The 22965-nt window shown below is 38.6% G+C and overlaps 2 protein-coding genes across 3 annotated transcripts; both read left to right on the top strand.

Annotated features, from left to right (window-relative positions):
* The first annotated feature begins 1380 nt into the window (after positions 1–1380).
* Positions 1381–2928, top strand: LOC125238381. Of its 2 annotated transcripts, none has more exons than XM_048145693.1 (3): positions 1381–1656; positions 1739–2149; positions 2554–2928. In XM_048145693.1, the coding sequence occupies exons 1-3, from the start codon at positions 1441–1443 to the stop codon at positions 2686–2688; spliced, it is 762 nt and encodes a 253-aa protein (XP_048001650.1). In that variant the 5' UTR covers positions 1381–1440; the 3' UTR covers positions 2689–2928. The 2 variants fall into 2 exon arrangements, with proteins under 2 accessions (XP_048001650.1, XP_048001649.1); XM_048145692.1 differs by having other exon boundaries at positions 2545–2928.
* Positions 2929–12615: 9687 nt separating this feature from the next.
* On the top strand, positions 12616–14386 carry LOC125238407. The gene is made up of 3 exons (XM_048145733.1): positions 12616–13074; positions 13253–13441; positions 14004–14386. The coding sequence occupies exons 1-3, from the start codon at positions 12687–12689 to the stop codon at positions 14288–14290; spliced, it is 864 nt and encodes a 287-aa protein (XP_048001690.1). The 5' UTR covers positions 12616–12686; the 3' UTR covers positions 14291–14386.
* The last annotated feature ends 8579 nt before the right edge of the window (positions 14387–22965 follow it).

The raw sequence follows: 22965 nt of genomic DNA, 5'->3' as shown, positions 1-22965 counted from the left end.
ATTAAACAAACAGATCTTGTCCTGGAAATTTGAACTTTCAGGAAAATGGAAAACCAACAGAGAAGGCAACAGAGGAGGAGGGGATGCTCGTGGCGTCTTTATTAACAATTTTCGGCTTCGCCTCAAATTGTTACCCACGCCACTCACCTTTTTTGACCTCTTTTAACCACCAGTTGTATAAAATACTATAATGAAGGAATCATTTTCGTTTTTTTTTACATAATTAGTACCTAATTAGAAACCTTATTATTAATTAGAAAGAAAGGGGTGGTGAAATTCTTAACCCGTCACCACACGGACGTCACCACGATACCTATGGGTTAAATTGTGGCGTAGGCGAGAGGCTGGCAACCTGTCACTGCAATGTCACAGTTTCGTTTTCTTTCAACCCCTTATTTGCCAAGAGTGGCACTGAAACGAGTAGTTTCATGTGCTTTGCCTACCCCTTCATGGGATACAGGCGTGATTGTATTTTTCTACATTTTCTGTCAAAAACACGTATACACTATATACACCCTCAGATAACACAAAATGATCATTAGTAGGTAAGTACTGAGTAAATATTACTACCTTAGGGTTGCACGGAAGAGATGTCGGTCTTCAGCGGTTAGATTGCCTGCTATCTAATATAGTTATAGGCTTTGGTACTATACTCTATCCACAATAACGAGCTAATATATATTAGGGGTCTCTCTTTCGCACTTTTGTATGCAGATGAAAAGGACGGAAAAGGGCAGTGAAATCCAGTCTTTATATCTATAGCTTATTGAAGCTATAATAATATGATAAGAATTGGACATAGGCATAAGATTATGAAATACCTATGAGAAACTTTTTTTATTTTTGATCTGACTTTCATTCACAATATGTGACTTGGCTAATCCTTGACCCTGCATCGCACCCAGAGTAATAAATCGGCTCTTTAGCGATGTTATCTCCACGATGACAAGTTCAATGATAGCCAACACCATTACGTATGCAAAGTGCGCGTGCTGCCTGCCCGTCTTCCATATCAAACACCTAGCCCTCGCTCTCACCTCTCGCTCACACTCATACAATCAGCCATAAGGCAGAATGCGACAGCTTAACTGGATCACAACTGCCCGAATCGGGGTACGGTGTCACAAACAACAGAAAAGGCACTCCAAACACTCCAAACCTAAACGACTGGAGAATAAACAACAGTCTTTAAGGATAAGACTTTTTGGATTTAGACAGTTGAGGAGGATTCATATCAAATAGCTTTCCCTTACACTTAGATCCTGTCCGCTTCAAAAGATCGTAACTCCCCACCTGGTTCATTGACGACAAGCCAATGCGTACCGGAACTACCAACAACGTGCTGAATTTGAAATGGCTGTATAAAAAGCGCGGAGTCCCTGACGAAATCATCACACACTCACCAGCCTTCCAACGGTACACACCAGGAGAACAGACAAGATGGTGTCTCACAGAGCGATGTTCGTCGTGGCCTTGGCGCTCTTCGGAGGTGCCTTAGCTCAGCCTGCCAAGCAAGGGTTCTGGAAGGGAACACCCATGGATGGGATGGTTGAGGAGATGAGGTCCGGCTGTGCTGAAGGATCTGATCCTACCGCTTGCATCAAATTCAAGGTTATGTCCTTGTTGGATACCATCTTCAAGAAAGACACTTTCCAGGTAAATATAACACTGAATATCATATATCTAACCTTCAATGTTTTTTCCACTTAAGTTGTCATCTAATGATTTTTTTGTCTAGATCTCCGAAGCCGTGGAAGTGACCAAGAACGATGCTGCCAATGACGTCACCGGCCGTTCCACCGGGGACTTCTTCGACAACGTTGAAAGCTTCATCCAGTCCCACGACGTGACCTTTCAACTGCCCATCGCCGACACCAAGATCACCGTGAGCCCGAGGAACCTGGACCAGGATGAGATGAGCGTGAACATCAAGTTCAACAAGGAAGGTGCTCGTTCCGTTGGAGAGGCCCGTAAAGCTAAGCTCAAGAAGATCATCGTGCCAATCCTGGTGTTCGTGCTCCTCAAGGCTATGACCCTCATCCCTCTGGCTATCGGAGTCCTCGGTCTGAAGGCCTGGAACGCCCTGCAGCTGTCTTTCTTCTCTTTCGTCGTCTCCGTTGCTCTCGCCATCTTCCAGCTTTGCAAAAAGGTGAGTTCAATTGTTTAATTTAGAATACTTTACGATTTGAAAAGGTAAACTAAAATCGCATCGTATTCGATATTCACTGCACCGATTCTATAAAGCACCACTTTCACTATATTCCCTATTCTGAATTTAAATGAGGCGATATTATGCAGGGCATCACTATTAATGCAGTTTTTCACCGTCTGCAAGATCATATGGCATATTATTTTGAACGGCCTAATTGTTTTTTATGCGATCTGTCTGGGAATACGAATGAAGTTTATTTTCACAAACACCTTCTTCTAAATCACGCACACATGTTCCATAATATCATATCACTGAAGTCACATATTTAAGTTTGTAGTATTTGCACCTTTCGTCTAACATTTCCTCACTTACCCTTGAGCCTAACCTTGTAGTTTACCCAGATCGCCGCGGACAACACCCACCCCCAGATCGCAGCCCATGGACCTTGGGACGCCGCCTACGCCGCTCGCCAAAGGAGGGACACAGCTGAACCTCAAGAAATCGCCCAGGAACTTGCTTACAACGCTTACCACTAAACGTCTACTCGAACCCGGACTGAATACGAACGACCCAAGCCTCAGAAAAAAACCGTTCAGACCAAATTCAAAAATCGAATCGATCGAACGGACATAGACCAAATAATAGTTTCAAGTGAAACTGATGCGTGTAAATACTATGTAGTGCAATTTATTTATTGAGTGATAGGCGCGTGATTGTGATGTGTGAATGTTTTTTTGTTTTATTTTTATTTATTTTTAAATAAAGTTTTAATGTAACATTGGTATTTTCTTTCAACCTCTGCTTTTGTTTATTTTTGAATGAAATAAAGAACAAGTAGTTTGAAGGAAAGTTGTGTTTTGTTTTATTAAATTATTTGAAAACCTTGGGATTAGCTAGAAAAAGCTAAGGAACAATTTTCTGCTTCTTCTATGGTCATTTTTGTGACTTCCATACAATAAAGCTCTGAGTCCAATATAGGTAATTTCCAAATAGGTATCTAAATACTTCCTAAAAATAATGGAATCCTAAACGCAGATACAATTAAAATTAATTATCTACTATACATAAAAATTTGTTATTCTATATTATATTTCAATCAAGAAAGATTAGTATAGATACTAACAGCCATGAAGAGCCGAAAAATGTTCAACATTTGCAAACTTGACAAAAATAATAATGTAATACTAATTAATAATACATATAAGACCAGACAGCTGATTGTTTTTTTTGAATCTGACAAACTGGCCCACAGACCTCACAGCCACCTTGAGCTAGTGACGGTTACTGTGGTATCAATATCCAATCACAATTTAAATGCTTCACTTTTCCCTCCAAGTTTTCGCGCCAAAACCTCATAGCTCTCATACGTGTTTCTAATACATTAAGAGTGATTCAGGATCTGACTTTCTAACGCCAATTGTCTTGCTGGTGAGACCGCATCCTTACTTTCCTTTGGCATACCAGAGCGTATGGTCTCGATATATGGACTTGTTAGTATTCGAAACGTGAGAGGTGAGTGTGAGATATTGGGACAGATATAATATATGTATTTGTAGTTTGTTATTTTAATGGGTGGGTAATTAAGTGAAACAAGTGACAGTCGATCAGCGCTGGTAGTGCGACTTTCGTTCCGGAGGTCGCGACCGTCGCCGTCGCGTCTCATACTTCCATATCGATAAGGTTTGATTTCGTATGCGTCGCATCGCCGTCGTGCGACCATCGCGCGACCGTCGCCCACGCAAGCCACGGCGCAAGCGTTTCGCTTCAACATTGTTTTTGCGAACCGCCAAGGAGTGGAATGCCCTGCCTGAGTCTGTGTTTCCGCACGAGTACAATCCAGGTCTCTTTAAGGCAAGAGTAAATAGGTATCTCATAGGTAAGCGCGCGTACTCCACCGTAGACTGCATCACCACTTACCATCAGGTATGATCGTGGTCAAACGTCTACCTATTCATACAAAAAAAAACCGGCCAAGAGCGTGTCGGGCCACGCTCAGTGTAGGGTTCCGTAGTTTTCCGTATTTTTCTCAAAAACTACTAATCCTATCAAGTTGAAAACAATTTTCCTAGAAAGTCTTTATAAAGTTCTATTTTTGTGATTTTTTTCATATTTTTTAAACATATGGTTCAAAAGTTAGAGGGGGGGGACACTTTTTTTTCCTTTAGGAGCGATTATTTCCGAAAATATTAATATTATCAAAAAACGATTTTAGTAAACCCTTATTCATTAAATACCTATCCAACAATATATCACACGTTGGGGTTAGAATGAAAAAAAAGCCTGCCTGCCTGCTAAGCCGCGGTCCCGGGTTCAAATCCCGGTAGGGGCGTTTATTTGTCTGATGACCACAGTTCCTGAGTCGTGGATGTTTTCTATGTATCTATATAAGTATTTGTATATTATATATATCGTTGTCTGAGTACCTGCAACACAAGCCTTCTTGAGCTTACCGTGGGACTCAGTCAATCTGTGTAAGAATATCCTATAATATTTATTTATTTTATATTAGGTGTACATTTTTGACAGTCGAGGGGGTTACCGCAACTCGACCTCATAAAATATGCGCTATCTGCTTATTATTTATTTATTCAAACAAAAACGGAGGTAAGAACAAACGTTAAGGTAACAAACAAATAATTAGACTAGATTCTCAAGAGATACTTAAAATAAGATAAGTAAAGACCGTCAACCAAACCTTGTCACAAAAAAAATGCGGCAAATTTGAAAAATCGCGGGCTAGCAACACTAGTTTTGAAAATCGGTGGAAATTCGCGTGTCATTTGTATCCTATCTGTGGAAACCTCCACCCTACCAAAAAGAGAAATAACTAGCATTATATCCGTCCCTTTTTAATACATTATCTAATTCGTAAGGAAGTAAAGGATGAGTATACGCGTTTCATATGCTTTTTTTATTAGGGAGGCATTCCAATGCTGCAGGCCCAACAAGCCCCTTGAAAAAAAAAATCTGTAGCTGTTCGACGTACATAGCTGGTTTTTGTTCGTTTCATAGGGATACCATACTTTAGTTTGATGTACATTGCTACTGCCAAAATTTGGTTGACAGGCTTTAATTATTATCATGATATTAAAATAAAGAAATATGTAATTTGTTCTTATAAAAATACAAACACGCAAAAATATTTGGGGAAAATATGATTTTTGCCACTTTCAGGCTGCGAAACAGCGCCATCTAGTTTTATCCCTAAAAGGCCTACACATTTTAGGGGTACAAGTTATTGCATGGGATTTTTGCGACTACGCTGCGTGCTAACCGCTCTGCTACTAATTAAGAGGTTATCCCGCGTATTCTAAATAGCAGAACACAACACAATTCAATGGTGCCAAGCCAATCCATGCCATGCCCACCGCCATCTAAATAAATAAATAAATATTGGGGACACCTTACACAGATCAACTTAGCCCCAAACTAAGCAAAGCTTGTATAGATGCTAAGCGACGATATACAGTCATATTTACTTAAATAGATAAATAAATACTTATATACATAGAAAACATCCATGACTACGGAGTCTACGGAACATCTGTGCTCATCACACAAATAAATGCCCTTACCGGGATTCGAACCAGCTCAGCAGGCAGGGTCACTACCGACTGAGCCAGACCGATCGTCAATAAAATGGAGGCAACTCAGAAAACCCGAACATGTCCAAATATTCGCGGGGCGCGAGCCTAAAACAATGTAGAACTCTGCTCACCTGCCTACCTATTATGGCACATTCCCAAATACCATCAAACTAATATTAATCCGTGCCATACATATACAATTATACACTCATTGCGATGCAAAGCGCTAAGGCATTCCGTTGACCCACTGGACACTATTATAGCAACGCTTATGGTAGGAAAGCGAGCCAACGCACTATACGCAGGCTATAATAACCTAGTTCTGTGAGGTCCCTAATATACCTTCGACTTAAAAGTACTTACCTAATATTGTCATAACCTTGCTGAATGATAATAAAATATTAAACATTACCGTTTTATTGCTAAAATTTGTTTCATTCCATATTATGTTGCCTGAAGACGAGATAAGTTCAGATATTTTGTAGAACCAAGCTTATAACTACACCGCATCGCTACCTGGCGTTGCGTAAAAAATAATTTGGAAACTGCTCCATAATTTCATCGCTAAGTTTATATCATTCCCTAATCTATAATTTGAAATAATGTACCTATACCTACGTTACACAGTAATACCTACTTCTAACCATTTCTTTTCTAGAAGTATCTAATGGTATTTACCTTGAGATAATATATGTAATAAAGTCTCAATTATTGTGCTTCCTAAATAGTATGTACATATTTAAATCGCGTGCGAGATCACAAGGTGTGCTATACCGCCTGGTATAATATCGCTATCAAATCGAATTAAATATTTAAATAAAATACAGTATTTTGGTAGCCATTTCCATCAAAGACGCCGAACGTAGAAAAAGGTTAACTAGACCATTTGTAAAGTAAAAGTGTCTACAAAGAGCGTCTGTAATGCAGGTATGACCATCGCACACGCGGTTCGAGTACCAAATAGGGTTACTTAACACGAAAATCAGAAAACAAAACAACAAAACAAAACTTAGGATTCCATGTTCATTTGTTCAACCAATAGCAAGTTAAAGATGTTTTAAACAAACTGTTTATGTACTATACTTAGGACATAATTATGAATTGGAACTTAAATGAAAATCTCCGTCAGGGCCGTTGGGAAAGTGTCACTTTCATGAAGTACTTAGGCAGGCAATTAGTGACCACCAAAAAATCACAGTACTTACCTACCTAAATAAGTACTTAGCTACCTAGTTAAGCCTAGCCTAGCCAAACAGTTACAGTGTCTTTTGAGGTCATAATGAACAACTTTTATCATGAGGCAATTCTGAAATCGGGAATAAAATTGGCTTATCGAATAAGGCAATCGGAGTTAGTGATTATAATTTTCTTAACAGCATCCTAAGGACCTGGTCCCTCACGGCGATCCAATCCAAATTCTCATACGTCCTCAACAGACCTAATTAAATGTAATCAACGAGCACATTGCTAAGTGTGACACCGGCCGTTCGGACGGAAGAGAAACAACCATTTCACAATCCGGACATGGCGGCCAATGCAAATGGCGGCACGAGGAGAATACAAAATGGCGGCGGCCCATATTGCATAATGGAGTGTAAGTATAGAGTAGATTGTTCCATTCACGAAAATGCGGGCTTTCATTCCTATTGTCATGTTGTTAAAGGCTAGCTTTGATAAATCTGTGCGTGAACTAGAATGACACTATGTTTGAGATAGCTTTTTGTTGAATAAGAGCAAATTTCACTTTCTAGATCTAGATGTTGATGTAACTTGTGGAAGACGTAATTTGGACGTGATTTGAAAAGAAAGGAGTTTTAAGACTTATACCTAAGTATTTAGCTTAAATTTAGACTTGGCTAGAATTCAAAATGAGATGATGATGAGATAATGTTGTCCACATTAAAAGTACATACAGATGCCTAATCACGACAAGAGTCCATAATCAAATGTAGTCAATTCATTTTATTTTATTTCTGCTTCAACCATTACAAGTGTTATTGTGACAAGAAAATATGAAAAATCAAAAGCATACATACCTACTAAATTTAAAGATTTCATGCAAAATCACTATGAATTCATTAGAAACTAAGTATAACTTAGGATCCTGTGTTGTTGGAACTTTAACACCACTGAGCTCATCAAAGCACCACACTCGACTTCAATACTAACTCCTAGTTAGACTAGCAATAGAAAAACTCCAGGTTAAATACTAATGTTATCAAGACTGTACACAGTTAAGTGCCTATTACCTACCTCTTTATTTTTAACCCTTGTTACAATGAAACAAAGTCTATCACTATGACATACATATATGTACCTACCACTGTGTGTCATTGACATGAAGTCGTACATCCCAAAGCACGAAGTCCTATTACTAACATCGAAAAATGTTATATGCATCTCTATCACTCTTGTCTATTCGAACGATAGAAAGACAGAGATATGTAAATACCTAATTCAAATTTTCACGGCTGAGACGTTGTGTCTAAGTCTGGTGTTAGCGGGCATTACAGCGATGATCGATTTGTATGAGCGCTAAAGCAATTAGCCCCGATAAAGCAATTAGCGGTATCTCAAAATCAAATGCATTTGAAAATGGAACTGTCATTTAGAAAACTTAAGGTATATGTTTGCATTAAAATGTTATTTGGGATACCGCCAATTGCCTTATGAGGGCACCCTGAAGTGGTGAGAGCCGCACTCTTGCGCATGACAATATTTTGACCGCCAAGTAAGGCATCCCAAATGCTTAGCGAGAATAGCGATCACTGACAAATCGACTGTTCTTGCCGTACTAGCCGAAATGACAATTGTTGACTAGACGCCGCCAATCGAAACGCAGTCTGGATCTGTCGCGCCAAAATACGGAAGAGCGATAGTTAGCTATTAATGATAACGTAAACGTTTGTGCATTTTGCTACGTATATGCATATGGCTATCGACAAAGGCCGTGGTTTTAAGTACCTATGCATATATGAATCTTACGGGTATCCATTGATTTGCACATGAAATTCGTCATCAGAACTTATCTTTGGCAAAATTTACTTAAAAACCTGAAAAGAAATTCACTAATAAGTATAATGGACTACGTGTCATTAAGGTGTCCAGATCGGATAGGTAATCATCTGGTCAAAAACTACAAAAAAAAACACTAAAGTTCATGCGAAGAATCGAGAAGTCCCGAAACTGTGTGAACTTTGCCACAATGATTACATCAATTTTAGGAACACAGGAACAGAGTACTAAACCAAACTGGAAACATTTTAGAATTGTAAATCGGATAAAAATCACGTTATAACCAAGTATTTTGCAATTAAATATTAGGTACATCGGGATCCTGTTCTGCAAGAGGCAATGCGCTCAATAGGCGTCGTGAACAATTTTCCCTGCAATTCTCAAAGATTAGCGACTGCTCTATTCGTGTCTATTTCGTTCCCAGTTAACAATGATCTGGCATTACGCAGAATTTATATGAACTGAAGATTAAATTTATGATAGAAACAGAAATGAGTTGATACCAGTATTGTTGTTAAACCTCTTTGTAGTTATCTATCAAATGTACTCTTTGGTGTATCTTTATAAAAATATAAAGATGTCAGTCATTAAAGTCATGTTTTAAATAAACACGCATTTCTTTCTACAAATCTAATTTATTCTTAATAATAGAATAAACATGGCCCAAAACGAACCGGATAGTTAAAATAAATGAACAATAAAGTGGTGACATAGTGCACGTTAAGTATATTTACGTAATTTAGATACAATTTTCAAAATTCACATTGCCGACGGCCGAGAAACTTATCAGTCTTATTACTCTTCAACAAGACAGCTTAGAAACAACAGAAAAGGCACACGCAAATTTTAAAAAGTCGCCCAAGGAACGAATTACTTTTGGTTATGTACAGGGGCGACTGGAAACGTTGGAAAATAATTATAAGGAGTTTAAAACCATACATCAAAAGCTAGTTACGGCCGTTTCAAAGGAAGACAAAACCAAGGTATCCTATTTTACCGAAGACATATATGGAAAGTTTGAAGAACGTTACTACATGTACAAAGGCGAGTTAAAGACAGTTTTGCTAAAGTTTAATGAAGAAACAAGAGAGAACAGAATTACTGAAACTAGCTCAGGCAATGTACAGGCATCGTCAAGCAATGATATTAAATTACCACGAATAACTATCCCGCCATTTAGCGGTGAGTACACGGAGTGGCAATCCTTCCACGATTTATTTACTACGTTAATACATAAAAATAACTCACTAGATGATGTACATCGTATGCATTACCTAAAGGTTAGTGTGCAGGGTGAAGCTGAAGTACTATTACGCCAATTTCCTATTACTAGTGACAACTACACACGAGCTTGGACTACTCTAAAGAAGCGTTTTGATAACAAGAGGTACATAGCAAACTGTCACTTCAAGAAGTTTTTTGGCCAAAAGGCGATCAGTCTAGAGTCAGCTACCGCTCTAAAACTTCTCTTAGATACATCTGTGGAATGCCTAAATGCACTTAAGAATCTTGGCTTCCCGACAACCCAATGGGATCCTATTGTCATACATGTCATTGTTTCGAAATTAGATCCTGAAACTCATAAGCGCTGGGAAATGTTGGTCAATGAAGACGCGTCAACAGTTTTTCCAACTTTAGATCAATTGAAGGCGTTCTTAGAAAATAGGTTTAGAACTTTGGAAATGGTAGACTCAGTCAACAAGAATTACAAACAAACAAATCCCAAGACATTTCACGTGACATCTGGCGGTAGTAGCGGAGACATTCTATGCGCGTTTTGCAATGAAGAGCATCATATTTGTAACTGTAAACAATTTGCAGATCAGCCGGTGGATAAAAGGTATGCTTTTATTAAAATTAACAAGTTATGTTTCAACTGCCTTAGAACAAATCATGCAGTAAGGCGATGTAAACAAAATAAGTCGTGTCATTTGTGTAAAGGGCGACATAATTCATTGATACATCAGGGTAGACAACAAATAAACAAGAAACGTAAACATGGAAACAAGAAGGTGTTCATGAATTTAAAGGAATCGAATGTCAGATCTAGTACAGATGATCGTGAACAAGATATTCTATTGCCCACAGCGCTCGTTGATGTAGTGACGGAGAGTGGGCAAACACTGGTCTGCAGAGCGCTGATTCACCAAGGGTCCGAAGCTTCATTTGTCACAGCTCGGGTAGCCGAGTTGTTAAAGTTAAAGAAAGGAACAAATAGTAAAGATGTTCCTACTGTAAGCAAAGGTAACCTTTGCAAAAAGGACAACGTGGATTTACAAATCTCGTCGAGGTATGTACATGATTTTACTGTGAAGGTAAACGCTTATGTTATAAAGTCATTCAATAGCAACTTACCAGCTAAGAAGATCAATAATTATGACATATTACTTCAACTGGATGGCTTTGAGTTAGCTGACCCCACCTTCAACATTCCAAGTGGTATTGATATTCTTCTCGGCGTTGATGTTTTAGGCAAAATAATTGATTTTGGTTTTAAGAAAGGACAAGGTAATCTTGTCGCTCAACGCACACAATTAGGATGGATTTTAACAGATGACATACATACAATTTCAAACATAGGAAGAATGAAAGAAAATTTAATTACTGAGATCTCAACATCAAGACTTAGACCATTTCGCGCTAAGGTGAAAAACAAAGACGATATTCGGTGTCTAATATCAAATGGAACGTACTCATGATGGGCAGTTAACTTTACAATATCACGGTGAGGTAGATATTCATTGTTATTATTTAACAGGTCGTTTGAATTGTTATTGTTAAGTATTTGTTTTTAGAAATCAATATTGGACAATTATATGAAATGTTATATTTTATTTCTTATTGTGCAAGAGATTTGTGGCATAAGTTGCTAACGTTGCTATTATGTTAATGTATTTATTTAGTTACTGTTTAGCCTATGTATTAAAATAAGTATTTTGGTGGGCGGTATGTTAAACCTCTTTGTAGTTATCTATCAAATGTACTCTTTGGTGTATCTTTATAAAAATATAAAGATGTCAGTCATTAAAGTCATGTTTTAAATAAACACGCATTTCTTTCTACAAATCTAATTTATTTTTAATAATAGAATAAACAATTGTAATAGGGTTTGACTGATTTAACCATATTAGTCATGTCCTGCAAAGGGTCCTCACGTTTTTACGGTATATGTCAATTGCAATTCAGCAATTCCTTCTTTCATATGTAAACTTGGACATCTATTTCATTTAATGGGATCAGAAATTGTAGGCAAAGCTTCTAGGGAAATATTTATACAAGAGGAACTGGTCTGCAGGATATCAGTTATAACATACGAGGGACTTCAGTCTTGGACCCAAAGAAATCACAAAGTCCAACCGTTTTTCATTAGTGCTGTCATGTTATAAAGTCATAGGGTACCTATGTATTATGTCACAGTTTAACAATCTATATGGAGTAGGAATATTGTAATACTGTGACTATGTAGACATTTAAGGTTATCGATGGGTAGGTCTAGAATACTTATATAGGTAGGTACTCGTAGTTATCAGGGTATAGTTATGAGTAGCCGAATAGCAATGGTGAGCTGTTTCCCATGCTTAAAGTTAAATAAATTACATAAAATGCTACTAATAAACAATTAAACAATATTTTTAAACCCATCGCACTCACTCTCACCAATCCTTACACGCTAAAACACAAAACGACGTATCTCTTTATAAGTTTCATAGCAACATAAGACTTTTTGGCATTCAATGTTCCGCCAGGACTTTCTTAAATACTTCGCCAACGAAAGCGCTCACCATTCAACTCACGCGCACCCAACGCGTGCCTTGCCGCCCTAAGGATCCCGTATAAAAACCAAGCCCATAGAAAAATTAAATCATTGTTGCTCCATTAACCGACCGGGCCGTACGTCCAATTAGAAAATTAATGATAGTGACCTTACGAAAATGAAGTGCGTTCTGTTTGTGGCTTGTGTGGTAGCTGTGAGGGGGTACAGTATAGGGGAGAACGTTATCACCCCCCGTTTGAGTACAAGTGAGGATCTGTTGGACAGTGTGATCAGTGATTGTTTTGATACGAGCGAACCTTCAGCATGTCTCAAAGTCAAAGTGCTTTCATACCTGGATACCCAGCTGGGAGTGAGTCAGGAGTCGGCCCGGTCTTTTGACGAGAAGAACATCGATAAAGTGATCTTCGATCGAGTTGGGAGGATCCTGAACGCAAACGAGTTCAGATTCAAGCTGCCGGAGTTCATCTTCCAGAGCGCTGAGGTTTCGTACAGAGCTGATCGGGGATTCGATGTGGAATTCCCTGAGGAGACTGAAAATGGCGAAGGTGAGTTAAGAGCATGTATTTTAAAACCAAGCAAACACTTAAGAACAACATATTTTTTCATAATATATATAGTTATAACAATTTCAGGAACTGACCTCCATCTCCTGAAGGTATCTTCAAATTTTTCCTAGAATGTTGTCTTTTTCCCAGAGTTTTTAAATCCATTTTTTTCTTGCAGCTCGTGGCCTCTTGAAGAAGAAGCTGCTGCTGCCCGTCCTACTTCTCCTGAAGCTGAAGATGAAGGCGATCATGCCGATTCTCGTCACCATCATCGGCATCAAGGCTGTGAAGGCCCTGATCCTTAGCAAGCTAGCCATCACTCTGGTGCTTGGATTCCTGATCTACAATCTGGTTATGAAGAAGGGAGGTACGTATGACACACGAATATTGAAAGGATGGTTTGACCTAGTTAACAAAAATATACAGTTTTGAGAATACAATCTGACCAGAAATTAAGAAGTGGCAGTAATTGTAATGTGGTTTATGTGGTCCCGTTTTCTTAGATATTATGAGTTGCTAAATAATTCCATGTAAAAATAGAGAGATGAACCACCTGAACTTGGTAAGCTAAAACCTAAAACAGTAAATACACATAAATAAATATGATAGCCCGCCACACACATCTAGCGTCTCGCGAGCGTAGCGTCGGACCAACTATAATGGCAAAGCCTGACGCCGCGTCGGCGCGACGTCGACGCTGCGTCTTTTTTCATACAGTTGGCCCGACGCGACACTACGCTCGTGTCAGTGGGTACTTAACGAAGATTTAGTGACGTGATGGTCTGTTTAAAACACACTAGATGACCTTCAAGCAAAGTATTACCTAACTTTTCAAATATATTAAACAGTTGTATTATGTAGTTAGGCTATACTTTCAGGTACGTGAGGGATAACATAATTTTTTTAACCACCTGCTTTTGTGTTCCCAGCGATGCCCATGATGATGGCCCCGACTGACGCCCCACCAGCGCCCCAATACGGCCCCCCCGCCTCCCAGTACGGCCCCCCCTCCACGCCCGCCGCCCCCGCCGACTCCTACGGCAGCCCCCAATGGGAACCCTCCAGCTCAGGCCCCTACTCACGCGTCTGGGACCCCAGCCAGCTAGCCTACAGCTCATACTTCCCTAGTGAGAACTCTGGCTCTCAATCCCCAAGCTATTCCAGCGTAGCTTCCATCTCCTCCGTCTCTTCTTCGTCGACCGCGTCCACCTACTAGCTACCTCTACATCATGTACATAGCACGGATAGTTTAGCTAATTTATTGTATTTAAATTATTTATTGACACAATAAAGAACTGATGTTTTACAAGTTTATTTGCGTTTGGACTGTTCCCAATTTTAATCTAATTCCAATACAATTTGAATTAATTTCCCTCCAATAAAACAATAATTATCAAAATACGCTCAATTTAGGAATATTCAGTTGATGCAAAATACGTAAAAATACCAATTGCAATGATGCTTACCTATCCAGCCGATGTAGCCGAAAGGTCGTTGACGCCAGACGCCGACAGAAATGTAGTTGCTCTGTCTCGCCATCTATGGTCACGCCAATACGCACAAGCGATAGAGATAGCTACGAAACGAAACAGATATTATCGTCAGCGTTTGTGCATTCGGCTACGCACACTGAAAAACAAACCGTAGCCGGTAGTAGAAAATGTATACGGACACAACGGTAAATGCAACAAGAGGGTTATAATTAGATTAGATGCTAGATGCTTTATTGTTTGGTAAATAGGAGCAACGAATTTATATTAAGATTGATCAAATAGAATCAGACCAAGTTGGCAAGGATTTTGATAGCCCCACCGGCTTAAGTGCATTCACATTATCCGATCCGATATCGGATGGAAGGATTTCAACAGCAAATCAAAGATGTCTGCTTAAATGTATGGGATATCGGTCCTACATCCCGTGAAAAGGGACCGACCACATCAGAGCGTCGCGTGTCTCGGGGCGCGCAACGGACGTCCGCGCCACGCCACCTGAGTGTAATTCAAAAAACGTCTCCTCAGTAAATTTTGTATAGGAAGGACGTAAGACGCGCCCCAGGTGGCGTGGCGGCGGCGGGGCGCGCGCCGCGCCGCTTGGCGGCGCGTCTTACGTCCTTCCTATACAAAATGTACTGAGGAGACGTTTTTTGAATTACACTGAGGCGGCGTGGCGCAGACGTCCGTTGCGCGCCCCGAGACACGCGACGCTTAAGTGGGAACGCTGCCTAAGGGTCATAATTTCACACGTCATAACGTCACAGGGTTGTCGAAATCGCTGCCAATGCTTTTGATATATGACTCTAGAGCCGACAAAATTGTGATACAGTAACTTGATCTACTTTTTCCCGCCCTTTTGTAGCCCCTGTCGGTGAAAATCAGTACAACTTCCGCCCTACATTGGCTACATTACAAACAGACACTATTGTCTAACACTACACAACTATGGTATCAAATGAAAATGCAATTAATTTTCAATTCACGTACTTATTTTATTGTATGACTGGTGTCGCATCTTTTATGAGTGAAAACGGCCGAGGTACCAAAGCTATCGGTTATACAATATGGAAAAGTGGAAAAATACAAACTGTAGGTACTAATAGAGTACGTATTGTCAACTTTTAAACAGTATAACAATGATATTCAGGACCCGTAACTTTCATGCCGATGACATAAATTTGACGTCACGCTGCATATAGGATGATTCAAGAGTTTTATTTAATAATTAATCATTTTAATCATGACTTCAAACCTAATCTATTCATGAGTGAAATAATTAATACCTACTTGATACGTGAAAAGTAAATTAAATTATTTGTTTATTTTTTTACATTCATTTTATTTTATATGTTTGTTACCATATTTCAATAAATTATTAAAACAAAACAAATTGATTCCTTTTCGTTTCACGTATCAAGTAGGTATTAATTATTCCACGTATGAATAGATTAGTTTTGAATAGATTAAAATGATTGATGAATAATGATTAATTATTAAATAAAACTCTTGAATCATCCTATATGCAGCGTGACGTCAAATTTATGTCATCAGCTTACTTTTGAAGTCATTTGTACATGAAAAAAATTGATTACTGAATAATGATTTAATTATCACAATAAAACTATTTGAATCCTATATGCAGCGTGACGTCAAATTGATGTCATCGGAATGAAAGTTACTGGCCCTTATGATATTTATTTAGTACGAGTAATTTTTCTTTTATTTGCAGTAGGTATACATGGTACTATTTATTTAGGTAAGTGGTACAGTCACCGGCATATGTGATGTTTTCTGTACCTTGTCACATTAACGTTTTGTTTGAAATGTCATACGAAAATCTCAAACGATTAAAGCAACAAGGTAAAGAAATTATGTGGCTATGTAGAAACTTTAAAGGGCCATTCGTACATACTGAAAATTTCCTTCGGTCGTGTTTTAATTTATCGCCACTCGTTTCGAACTTCCTCCTCTCCGCACTTATATCGTAATGCACTATCAGTAGGTACATATGGCTCTATATTACCGCACTGGTTAGTTACGTAATGAGCTCATAACGCAACTATGTCAAAAATTAAAATGGCCATATGTACTGTAAAACGTTGTACGATATATGTGCGAATAAGAAATTCGTGTCGTCGTGTGTGGATTTAAAAACCTCTCTACGTTCGTGTTTCGAATTTCTTATTTATCGCAATTGTATCGTAATGTGCTATTATTTAACTGTTTAATAAATTGGCAATACACCTCTTCGTTTAAATGGGTTTCTAATAATTATTGTCTCAGGTGTACGGATCTATATCTGATTGTCTTATGTCTCTATTTATATAAAAACTTCTTTATAAATACTTTTATATATATTTTAAAGCGAGATCTGAAAGATAACTTGTTTTACTATGTCGAATATTATTTAAATAAAATGTAGGTACATATGAATGTTGTCCATTTCAACATATTACCTACATAAGTGGGTAGGGTAAATTGCCAGTAGCTGGCCCCCTTCCAATAACTGGCCACCTTATACTTAAAATTAACTCTGTATAATGGTAATCTGAATTCATTTTAGTATTAGGGACTATCTACACACAGGCGACGCACGTCGTAAGACGCAGAACGCGCGCGCCTCAAGCGACGCGAGCGTGGCGCCGCGTCGCTTGGGGCGCGTCTTACGTCTTTCCTGTACAAAATATTTTAAAATTAAATTACAGTCAGCGGCGCGGCGCTGGAGTCCGTTCCGCGTTTTACGACGTGCGTCGCCTGAGTGTGGGTTGCCGCTTACATGTCCAGTTAGTGAGAGGTGGCCAGTAATAGAAATTTTATAAAAAAATTAACTCTGGTTATAACTAAAGAGAATTCAGTTTTAATATAGTGTGGCCAGTTATTGGGCTCTGGCCAGTAATTTATCGTACTTAAAGGTATTTCATAAATAAATAGATACATACCATTTACGTACACAGATGGTATTGAAATCAAAATAGAGCGAAGCGAGAGATGCAGTTTGTTCCGTGAAACCTTGAGCAGTGCGAGGGATTTGAATAGGTACTCTTTGCAAGTTAGACATGAAAAAAAAGATTTTTTTTTCTACCGACATAGTAAAAGAAGCTTACAGCCTTATTTCCAACTGTAATATAGTTAAGATACAATTTTCAATAGCAAATCGATTACATTTGAAGACGATTTAAAGTGTGAACATTAGGTGGTCGTGCAAAGTTTTACAAGTCTTACAAATGGGACCCCTTTCTTTCCCATAAACTTTTTGGTCAGAATTTCGTTAGTCATAAGTTGTTATTCATATATTTTGTGGTCATAAACATCACTAGTCATAATTTTTGTTACGAATAATGCTTAATGATACTAACATTAACAACCCGTAATATTGGATGCCATAACCTTAAAAGTCATAAAGTTGATGAGTATAAAATTGAAAGGCATAACAATAATTATCCAGAAATATTACTAGGCATATTTTTTGAAGCCCTACTGATTGTTCTGCATACAGTTTTAAGGCATAAACCTCATAAGTCATAATCTTTGTTACGAATAACGTTTAATAGTTCTAACGTTAACAACCCATATTATAGAATACTATAATCTTAGAATCAAGAAAGTTGATGAATATAACATTTAAAACGGATCCCTTTGTTAGCCAGATTATCATTAGTCATAATTCTGAAACGGTTTCATTAGGGTCACCTATAGATAGGTTAGGTTAGGTTTGTTTTATGGCAATCCTGAAAAGTTACGCGTTTTTGAGAAAAACCAAATTATGACTAACGAAAATGTGAACAATCGATACATTATACCTTATGACTTTATTGGTAATCCGCATTTACCTCGCGTCCATTAGAACGGAAATAGGACCCCTGCCCCCCTTCTACTCGTTGACGAAGCCGAATACTACAAAAATCAGCATGCAAAGGAAGAAATGGCGGGAAAATCAGTGAGCTCATTGAGTATTTTAATCCTCATTTCTCAGCTAGGTTCGCTAGTTACCTTGTGTCATTCAGAGCAAAAATATAGGAGCCCCGCATAGCGAGGCTCCGTCGAATCGCTGGCGGGGCCTAATACTTTTAAAAGCAACATGAAAAAATAAAACACATAACATGTAAAAGACGAAATGGCGGGAAAATCAGTGAGCCCAACGAGAAAATTTTCATTTCTCGGGTAGGTTCGTTAGTTACCTTGTGTCATTCAGAGCAGAAATAGGAGCCCCGCATGGCGGGGCTCCGTCGAATCGCTGGCCGGGCCTAATATTCTTAAAAGCAACATGAAAAAATTAAACACATAACATGTAAAAGACGAAATGGCGGGAAAATCAGTGAGCCCAACGAGAAAATTTTCAATTCTCGGGTAGGTTCGTTAGTTACCTTGTGTCATTCAGAGCAGAAATAGGAGCCCCGCATAGCGGGGCTCCGTCGAATCGCTGGCGGGGCCTAATATTCTTAAAAGCGACATGAAAAAATTAAACACATAACATGTAAAAGACGAAATGGCGGGAAAATCAGTAAGCCCAACGAGAAAATTTTCATTTCTCGGGTAGGTTCGTTAGTTACCTTGTGTCATTCAGAGCAGAAATAGGAGCCCCGCATAGCAGGGCTCCGTCGAATCGCTGGCGGGGCCTAATATTCTTAAAAGCGACATGAAAAAATTAAACACATAACATGTAAAAGACGAAATGGCGGGAAAATCAGACAGACAGACAGTTAACTACGGAACCCCAAAAAAGTATCTTCTGTGAAAAACTAAATTATGACTAACAATAGTGAACACGAACAAACATTATGACTTCAAACTTAATGAAAAATAATATAGATCCCATTGAATGTTATGATTAAAGTTAATGTGGACAGTAATCATTATTACTTGCGAAAATATACTTTACGACAATTATGACAAACATGTTTATTGCTTTCAACATTATGTCCATAATACAAAATGCAATTTGATTATTATGCCAAACAATGTTTATGACTAACAATAATGATGACTTGCAAAAATCTGACCTCCAATTTCTGACATTCAACTTTATGACTAATGATAATATGACTATTAAAAATTATGACTAACAACGTTATGGATTGTAAAAATCGGACTAAAAAAATTATGGGAACCAATAGAGACCCCCTACAAATACTTCACTAATACTGTACAGGGAAAGTACAAATGACTTAAACTAAGTGGGCGAGATGATATTTTGTACTTGTAAGGTGAAGCTTGCTTCTATCCATATGTAAGATCCAACAGTGTTACGCCGTGTCTTGCGTGGGCGACGGTCGCGCGACCGTCGCCGTCGCGTCTCATACTTCCATATCGATAAGGTTTGATTTCGTATGCGTCGCATCGCCGTCGCGCGACCATCGCGCGACCGTCGCCCAGGCAAACCACGGCGTTAGAGGTCTGTGCGTTTTCACATTATCCGATCCGATATCGGATGTCGGACCGATATCCCATACATTACAGGCGCCATCTTGGATTTTTCTATTGAAATCCTTCCGACATCCGATATCGGATCGGATAATGTGAAAACGGTCTAAGGGGGAAAACTAAGAAAATATCTCAACAAATACGAGTAACATCACCATCAGTTTTCAGCTTTGCAATACCTAGGTACTTAAGGTAAGGTGGGGGAAGTTTGAAGGGTATTTCTTGCGGGTTAAGATAGAAAGCCGTAGGCTTCACGATACGGAACATATTTCAACTTTACCCCTCAGGAAAATACCTTATTTCTTCGCCCACATTACCTATTCGAGTTTATTGAAGCCTGTAATGACCAGGTGCCGTAGCTGAATGGCATTTCTGCGACGCGAAACGAAAACGTAACGTCGCGAAAGGTAGTCTGGCTCTGTCGCGCCAATACGCAAGAGCGATAGAGATAGATATCTACGAGCGTTTCGTTTCATGAGCGTTTGTACGTGCCATTCGGCGGCCCAGTAAGTAGTCAAACTGCAGACTTTTGTTAGGCCATCACAGATCTAGATATCCAGGTCTATAGGTAGAGTACTAAAGCTCTGCTTGTAATGAGGAAGCAGACTGACATCACGCCAAGTGGCGAGAGTGTAACCACCTGCTGTCACTGTCAAAGATTATTTCGCAGAAATTCTGACTGGTGGCATCGTAGTTCCAATTCACTAAATGACTAGACCGGGGTAATCAGGGCATCTAACTGTTCTAGGAACTGAGTTGGTAAAACGTAGTTTCAAATTGAAATAGATATCATACACGAAAGAAAAAACGGCAAGGCCCACTGGTGGCCGAGCCGGGAATCGAACCCGGGTCTTCAGCTTACGCGGCTAACGTCTTTACCACTAGAAGGTGTGGGCGGGCGTGTGGTCTAGTGGTAAAGACGTTAGCCGCGTAAGCTTATAATTTATATACAGTATGTAAACCAACGAAAACCATTTACTGAAGCCTGTTAATATTTAAGTTACACAGAGCAACTTTTACTATGGGACCAACACCCAAAACGCGAAATAAAAACTTACTCTCCCATAGGAAATACTTACTATAAAATAAAACTACCTATGAAACTGTCAGAAGATATTTTCTTGATTTCGGGGTTGATCCCATAGTAAAAGTTTCTCAGTATCACCTGGACATTTACGGGTTACAGTAAATGGTTTTCGTTAGTTTACATACTGTATAGTAGTGTGACTACTTGAAAAAATAACAAAAAAAAAAAAATCAATAAAATAATTTGATTTGTTCCCTAGTTGTAAAACGTAGTTTCGTTCAATTTTAAAACGTAAGAAATATTTTATTAATATTTGAGCAATGGTTTTGAAGAGTGCCATTTTTTGTAGCATGTTCGGCCGCAAGATAATTTAGCTGGGATTTTAAAATCCAGCATACGTTTAAATTTTACATATGAATAGTCGCAAGCTAAAGGGAGCAGGGAATGGTATCTACAATGGAAGGTTAAAGCTATTATTTCACAGCCCTCGACACTAAGGAGTGCGTTCAAAAGGTACAAGTGTTAGCGATTATTTCTATGAGTGCGAAGCATAAGGATTCAATGGAAAATTACAGCTCCAAAAATGTGTGGCCCGATTTGAACTAAGTATAAGGAAAAAATTAGCTCCGCTTACCTACGATATGAATCTGATAGTTTCTGTTTGAAGAAACGAGAAACTTTGTACAAGATTTTATTCAACTTGCCTTGTTAGTAAGTATGTTAGTTTGGGTCAAAAAATAGAAGCTAAATTGGACCCACTTCCTGGTTTCCAATTGAGCTGAAATTTTGCACACATATGTAAATCACGTGACAATGCAATATTACTGGTATCATGGAGCTGATCTGATGATGCAGAAAGGTGGTCATAGGAACTATGTTATGAAACGTCGTATCCTCATCGAGTAAGGGGTTTTTGGAAACGCCTCGGAGAGCATGACTGTTGAAAGAAAGATACGGTCGGCAATAAAAGCTTGTGCCAAAAATGAAGTTTTTGCAAAATAACTTATTTATGACACTGACATTCATATCATTATCTAGTCTGTCAACCCATTTCCGACAGTAACAGAAAGGGGAAAAAATATATGGGGAAATGTTTATCGCCCCCATCGCCCCATACAAAATCAGAATTTCGCATCTTTTTTATTGACAAACTTGTCTATAGTAATAGTTTCTGTCGGTTTGCCAAGCGCGAGCAGCGTGGCGAGCCAATTACCTCGCGCGACAAATTACTAATAAGACTTGCCTCGGCCGAGGCAATATGCGTCTACGAGACACGGCTAGATTAGAAACTAGCCGCGCGAGAGAATGCCTCGACGCTGTTCGCTCTAAACCCGCCTAATAGAAATCTATTCATTGTGCACACATTTATGAAGCTGTTAATTAAATTACACTTTAAAAATAATATTAGCATAATCGAAGTTATTTAGGATGAATATGAAGGTAGATGAGTATATGACCGATTTAAGTGTGAGAAGGATAGCACAGTAAGTAATGTGAGGAGCATTTACAGATTTTCATTTCCATGTTACCTAAGATTCCTGAGTATATAAAATTCTCTTGGGTTTTCCGAGAAGTCTCTTAATGATTTCTTTGATATATGTAATGTAATAGGGAAAATTTAATACATACTTCATAAGTTATACTTTGATTTGATTACATATATTTTATGTATGCTAGTATATGGTAAATTCCAGATTAAATCCATTACCAAAACTCCCTTTATTGTCCTCGGTTATATTTTCATAATGTTGCATAAGTATATTTCCTTATTTTATAAATACTTCAGCAAAGATATTTTTATGTGTCGTCTAAGAAAAAGCGTACTCCTTAGTTTGATAGTAGTTGGCATTGTATTAGCCACAATCTGCATAGACTGTCAAATTCGAAGCGCGATTGCGCTTAGACTCAATCATACAATTAATTAATCTATACTTCGGAAATTTGAACTGA

The sequence above is a fragment of the Leguminivora glycinivorella genome, chromosome 23 (assembly GCF_023078275.1).
Source record: "Leguminivora glycinivorella isolate SPB_JAAS2020 chromosome 23, LegGlyc_1.1, whole genome shotgun sequence".
Classification (NCBI taxonomy): domain Eukaryota; kingdom Metazoa; phylum Arthropoda; class Insecta; order Lepidoptera; family Tortricidae; genus Leguminivora; species Leguminivora glycinivorella.
Note: the sequence above shows the minus strand (reverse complement) of the source record. Positions and strands in the feature narration are given on the sequence as shown.